Source organism: Octopus bimaculoides, chromosome 3, assembly GCF_046866305.1.
Source record: "Octopus bimaculoides isolate indiv1 chromosome 3, ASM4686630v1, whole genome shotgun sequence".
Lineage (NCBI taxonomy): Eukaryota > Metazoa > Mollusca > Cephalopoda > Octopoda > Octopodidae > Octopus > Octopus bimaculoides.
In genome coordinates, this window is record NC_142930.1 from 112,764,020 (window position 1) to 112,771,519 (window position 7,500).

General features: G+C 41.6%; 1 protein-coding gene across 1 annotated transcript in view; it reads right to left on the reverse strand.

The window, feature by feature from the left end:
- LOC106871393 (intraflagellar transport protein 122 homolog) overlaps positions 1-7,500 on the reverse strand; it is a 258,134-nt gene that overhangs the window by 136,130 nt on the left and 114,504 nt on the right. The window contains 1 exon segment of the mRNA XM_089349475.1: positions 6,594-6,731. Coding sequence (XP_089205601.1) covers positions 6,594-6,731 — 138 coding nt within the window.

Consider the following 7,500-nt stretch of genomic DNA (forward strand, 5'->3'; position numbering starts at 1 on the left):
AAAAACAAGAATGGCTGTGTGGGTAAGGAGTTTGCATCTAAATGACATGGTCTCAGGTTCAGTCCCACTGTGCGGCACTTTAAGCTACAGTCTTCTGCTACAGTTCTGGGCTGACCAAAGCCTTGAGAGGGGATTTGATAGAGAGAAAGTGAAAGTAGCCCATTGTGATCCGGACTGGCCTTCGTGCTGGTGGCATGTAAAAAGCACCCACTACACTCTCGGAATGGTTGGCGTTAGGAAGGGTATCCAGCTGTAGAAACTCTGCCAGATCAGACTGGAGTCTGGTGCAGCCTTCTGGTGCAGCCTTCTGGTGCAGCCTTCTGGTGCAGCCTTCTGGCTTGCCAGTCCTCAGTCAAATCGTCCAACCCATGCTAGCATGGAAAGCGGACGTTAAATGATGATGATGATGACATCATCATCATCATCATCTAATGTTTGTTTTTCATGCTGGCATGGCACGGCCTGGACAGTTTCACAGGAGCAGCCGTGGGTGGGGTTTACACCAGGCTCCATTGTCTGTTCCAGAATGGTTTCTATAGCTGGGTGCCCTTCCTAGTGCCAAACACTCTACAGAGTGTACTGGGTGCTTTTCATGTGGCACCATCATGAGTGATTTTTACATGGCACTGGTGATGGTGCCATGTATGAATATATATAAATATTTATGCATGTGTGTGTGTGTATCTGTTTGTGTGTGTGTGTGTGTGCGTGCGTGTGCTTCTGTCTCCTTGTTTTCACTTCACACGAGAGTAACGAACGAGCGTCACTGTCATAAAAGCAGTGTTATTTGTTTCCGATCTTCCTTGAAATGATGCCTGACCATGGGGAAATATTACCTTTCTTGGAAACAGGTGAGGCTTGATGTAAAGGAGGGCGTCCAGCCATACAAAAAATCTGCTTCAGTAAACTCTGTTCAATCCAGGCAAGTATGGGAAAGTGGATGTTAGAATAAAGATCATGAAGATGATGGTGGTGGTGGTGGTGGTGGTGGTGGTGGTGATGATGATGATGATGATGATGATGATGGTGGTGGTGGTGGTGAAGATAATGATGATGATGATGGTGGTGGTGGTGATTGTGATGGTGGTGGTGGTGGTGGTGATGGTGGTGGTGGTGGTGGTGGTGTTGGTGGTGAAGATGATGATGATGATGATGATGGTGGTGGTGGTGGTGAAGACGATGATGATGATGGTGGTGGTGGTTGTGGTGGTGGTGAAGTTGATGATGATGATGGTGGTGGTGATGATGATGGTGGTGGTGGTGAAGATGACGATGATGATGATGGTGAAGATGGTGATGATGATGATGACGATGATGATAGTTTTTTTGGAAATTGAATTTGCAACAGCCTTTGACAAAGCAATAAATAAAGGCTGCAGAGAAGAGTAGATGCAAAACTGTGACCTGCTGCAATTTGATGCAGAAGCAGTCAAGTACTTAACTTAAATTAATGTCAGTTCTGCTGGGAATAATTTTATGGCTATAAAAATTCATGGAATTTGCAGCTTAAATAACCATTTTTTTCCCCAATGACAATGAGAATCGTAGGTAGAAGAGTTACCTAATGAAATATGGTAAGTGAAGAAAATTTGATATAACACTATTCCTTGCACAAATGAAATTGCCAAATGTTCTTTGATACATCATTGTTCACTGTGGCCTATGCCAGTGCCGCATAATCAGCCCATTTAAGAGTACCCTTCAGTCACTGGGCATTAAACTGTACTTGCGAAGACCTGTTGAAGCAAGTGAAGTTGTTGTTGTGGAAGATGACAGTACTACCTGATTAGCACCTATGCTGGTGGCATGTAAAAAGCACCATTCCAGTGTAATTGATGCCAGCACCGGGTTGACTGGTCCCGTGCCGGTGGCATGTAAAAAGCACCGTTCGAGCGTGGTCATTGCCAGTGCTGCCTGACTGGCTCCTGTACCAATGACATTTAAAAAGCCCTATTTAAGCATGATCGTTGCCAGTGCTGCTGGACTGGCTCCTGTGCCGGTGGCACATAAAAAGCATCCACTACATTCTTAGAGTAGTTGGCGTTAGGAAGAGCATCCATTTGTAGAAACTTTGCCAGATTGGATTGGAGCCTGGTACAGCCTTTTGGCTTGCCAGCCCTCAGGCAAACCTTCCAACCCATGCCAGCATGGAAAGCAGATGTTAAACGATGACAATGACGATGTTACAAGCTAACTCAGTTGTGACACTAATGACTCTGTGATACAAATTTCCTATTTTAAAGTGACCTCAAAAAAACTCTTAAGAGAGCTGAACAACAGAAGATCTTCAGAGAAAAACCTTCTTCACGAAAGTCTTTTGGTCCTTAATTTCTTACACTCTAAAGGGGCCAGGGTGCCTCCAGGGCATGATTCCTGGGTGCCCTTCTGCTGGTACATTTTAACAAGATATCAGAGACTTGTGTGTTTAAATTGCTTGGTGATTTCATTTAGTCGTAGACTCAGCTTTCAAACTTATACTTAAAAAAGAAATAATGTTGGTTGCCATGGTAATTTTTTTTCCAAGCAACAGCTTAATAATGACAAAGTTATCCTACAAAATTCCTTATCATTTTCCAAATTGAATTAAGCAATGGTAATGTTTTGCAAACCTATGTATCAAACAGTGAAGGTGCATGGCTCAGTGGTTAGAGCATCGGGCTCACAATCATGAGGTTGTGTGTTCGATTTCCAGAGCAAGCCATGTTGTGTTCTTGAGCAAGACACTTTATTTTCATATTGCTCCAGTTCACTCAACTGTAGAAATGAGTGGTGATATCACTGATGCCAAGCTCTATCAGCCTTTGTCTTTCCCTCGGATAACATCAACAGCATGGAGAAAGGAGGCTAGTATGCATGGGTGACTGCTGGTCTTCCATAAACAACCTTACCTGGACTTGTGCCTCAGAGGGGAACTTTCGAGCTGCCATCCCATGGTCGTTCATGACCAACGAGGGTCTTTACCATTTATGTATCAAACTTAATGTAACTATATTGTGAAAGGTAAACTTACAGCTCATTCATCCAGAGACAATCTCTTAAAGAAATGCTGTGTTTTATATGGCTAAGCATTTCGTCCAGCATGCTAATGATTCTGCCAGCTCGCCGCTTTAAACTTGATGCCAATAATAAACATTATTCCATCGTCCTATCATCATCATCATCATCATCATTAAATGTCTATCCTCTATGTTGCAATGGGTTGGATGGTTTGACAGGCTCCAAGGAGCCAGACGACTATACTGAGCTCCAATATCTGCTACGGCAGACTTTCTTTGGTTGGATACCCTTATAATACCAACATACTGAGTGCTTTATTTTTTTGTTTGTTTGTTGTTTTTGCTTTGTTTTGTTTTATTCTGTTTTCGTTTCATGTTATCAGCTCTAATGAGGTGACCAAGTAACTAGCAAGACCATGAGCCCTCAACTGAGTGAGGTGCAGTACTGATAGCAGTGGCTTTATGCCACATGATGGGAGGCTAAAATATGAGGGAGGAACAGAAACAGCTGTATCGCTGCAGAGTAGATACCTGGCTACCCAGCAGGAAAAAAGAGAGAAGACAGTAGTGATGAGATGCCGGGACATACCCTCAATTTACAAGAAGGTGAATGGTTATTGAACTGTCAATATTGAACAGTCAATAACAGTTACTGAATTAAATCATTGAAGCAGTCAAACATAGACATATCTGGACTTAGTTAATGATTCCAAGAAAATTGATCGAAGGGTAAAATGTCACAAGCCATGTGATCTTTGTATAGCTGTATGACTTTTTAATAGACAGAGGCCACGTAGGTGAAGCTAACAGTCCTCTTTCATAAATGTCAACAATTCTGAGTAGAACTATTTAATATACTGCTACAGTTTGTAATAGCTCTCTCAGACATAACCTCATATTTTTACAGTAGCATTTCTCGGTAGCCATGTTGTTGTTACCGAAATATCAAAAGAAGAAAACTAAGAATGCTAATAATGTCAAGATATCTTTATATAAATACATCAAGAATTCCTTGCTGCCATTTCTTTTATGTCATTTCTTTCACTTGTTACAATCACTGAACTGTGGCCAGGCTAAGGCACCACTGTGAAAGGGAGACCTTTAGTTGGACAATCAACCTGGGGACTTGCTATTTCAAGTCTCGTACTTATTTCATCAGTTTCTTTAGCCAGAGTACTAAGTTATAAATCAACACACACACACACACACACACACACACACACACACACACACACACACACACACACACACACCACACACCACCGTCGCCATTATTGTCGTTGTCGCCACCACCACCTCCGCTATACTACGATGATGATGATGATGATGAAACTGAAGGTACAATTTGTTCCAAAAACCATTCATATTTTTTACTGTAACTTGTTCCGGACTCTTTGTATTATTTTTAATTAGCTTAGAATGTAGTATACCCACTAGACACCCTCATCCAAAACACACCCAATCACATTTTCACTCTATTCCTCACTTTTCTCAAAGTTTCTGTCACTAATCCCTTCTCTATCCCCTATTTCCTGCCATACACCCTCTCCCCTACTCTACGATTCTGTCCACCACTATAAATCTGTTGCTCTCACCTTACAAACTCTCCCTTATCACCTGCACCAAAATTCATCACGCACACCTTATTTCTTTACTGCTCACAAAGGGCTACACACAGAGGGGACTAACAAGGACAGACAAACGGGTTAAGTCGATTTCATCGACCCCAGTGCGAACTGGTACTTATTTAATCGACCTCGAAAGGATGAAAGGCAAAGTCGACCTCGGCGGAATTTGAACACAGAACGTAACGGTAGATGAAATACCGTTAAGCATTTCGCCCGGTGCGCTAACGTTTCTGCCAGCTCGCCACCTTCAATTTTCCCTCACTGGTAGGGGCCAGTTTAGGCCCTTATCCTTGCAAGTTATGAGTCAATCTTCACTAACACTGGTACCACAAGGAAAGTACCCAGCACACCAGCACACTCTCTGAGGTGCTTAGTGTTAGGAAGGTCACTCGGTTGAGCAAACCGCATCAAAGTAGACAATGGAGCATGAAGTAGTCCTCTCCCTTTTCAGATTTCATCACAGCATCCAAACCATGCTAACAATAGAAACTGGACATTAAAATGATGATGACCATCATCATTATTTTGATAATGAAGACATCAACAACAACAATGACAAGGATGATGATGATGATGGTGATGATAATGATGATGATGATGGTGACGGTGATGATGATGATGATGGTGATGATGATGAAGATGATGATGATGATGATGATGATGATGATGATGATGATTATGATGATGACGATGATGATGATGAAGATGATGATGATGATGATGATGATGATGATGATGATGATAAGCAATAACCACACCTAGGATTTACCTCGTTATTTATGGCACTGCGTATTGCAATAACACAAGACTGGAATTTCATGCATTATGTGATGTTTCATGAACATAGAATGAAAATTTAAATGCACATGATATCATCATCATCATCATCATCATCATCATCATCATCATCATCATCATCATCATCATCATCATCATCATCATCATCATCGTTTAATGTCTGCTTTCCATGCTGGCATGGGTTGGATGGTTTGATTGAGGACTAGTGAGCCAGAAGGCTGCACCAGGTTCCAATCTGATCTGGCAGAGTTTCTACAGCTGGATGCCCTTCCTAATGCCAACCACTCCGAAAGTGTAGTGGGTGCTTTTACGTGACACTGACATGAGAGCCAGTCAGGCGATTCTGACAATGACCACACTCAAAAGGTGTTTTTTATGTGCTGCCTGCATGGGAGCCAGTCCAGTGGCACTGGCAATGACCACGCTTGAATGTTATTTTTCACGTGCCACCAGCAAAAAGAAAAAAGAAGAAATATAATTAACCATTTGGCTTTAAACCAACCATATCCAGCACAAATATTTTACCTGTTTTATATCCACAGAGGCCATATCTGGCCTCTCACCAACATTGGTTGTCAAGCAATGGTGCAGGGACAAACACAGACACACAAATACATACATACATACATATATATACATATATACAATGGGTTTCTTTCAGTTTCCTTATTTTTTTCCTTGCCCACAAGGGGCTAAACATAGAAGGGACAAACAAGGACAGACAAAGGGATTAAGTCGATTACATCGATCGCAGTGCATAACTGGTACTTTATTTATCGACCCCGAAAGGATGGAAGGCAAAGTCAACCTCGGCGGAATTTGAACTCAGAACGTAACTGCAGACGAAATACCGCTAAGCATTTCGCCCGACGTGCTAACGTTTCTGCCAGCTCGCCGCCTTCTTTCAGTTTCCATCTACCAAATCTACTCACGAGTCATTGGTCGGCCCGAAGCTAGAGAAAACACCTGCCCAAGATGCCACGCAGTGGGACTGAACCAAGAACCATGTGGTTGGAAAGCAAGCTTCTCACCATACAGCCATTCAATTAATTCAAAAGAACGTGAATAAATTAGCATAACATTTGACAGAGTAATCCGAATACTAAAGGATGAAAGAAGAAATAAATCCAGAGAAAAAGGTGAAAATAAAGAAAATATGGCCCATAGTTACCTGGCCAGCTCTTAATCCAACCAGCAAGCCTTCTTGACCAACAGCACCACCAATCACCTTGATATATCGCATCTGACTTTCCAAATCCCATTCACGTACTTTGACTCCTTGTAATGTTAAACACTGCAAACGTTTGTCCTGAATAAAACAATATCTTTAATCAATAATAATGCTATTCAAATGTAATGCGTTTCATTATTGTAATAAAGACATTCAAAACTGCACATTAAAAGAAAAGAAGGAGAGAAAAAGGTTAATATATACAATTAGTGACCATATTTAGAAATACCCAGTAGACTCTAAAGTGGTTGCCATTAGGAAGGGCATCCATCCATAGAAACCTTGTCAAAACAGACAGCTAGAGCCTGAAACAGCCCTCCAGCTTGAGTATGATGATGATGTTGATGATGATATTTTCTGTGTTCAAGCAACCAGGCAACCAGCAAGGTGGCACATGGTTTTGTCGTCATCTACTCCTTACAAATAGCTGATAAGTGGATGAAAGTTTAAACTACCTTTCATCTTTCTTGGTGAAATTTTCATTTAAACCAATTTAAAAAGTGTTTCTTGAAGGCAACACAGTCATTAAACAATGTGAGATACACATATCCGATGTATGTTATATATATGCTAGGGGAGACAGTATACTGAGACGATGAGACCTCCACACATAACTGCCAAAATACTGTCTAGAAAGTTTACCAAAGTTTATGCTAAAAGACTTGATATTTTTGGTTTGTTTTCAATACTTTGTTATACTGAGGTCGACTTTGTCTTTTGTCCTTTCAGGGTCAATAAATTAAGTACCAGTTTTGTGTGTGCGTGTGTATGTGTGTGCGTGCGTGCGTGCATGCATGCATGTATGTAGACTGGGCTGGCATGATCGAAGGCTGTACCAGGCTTTACT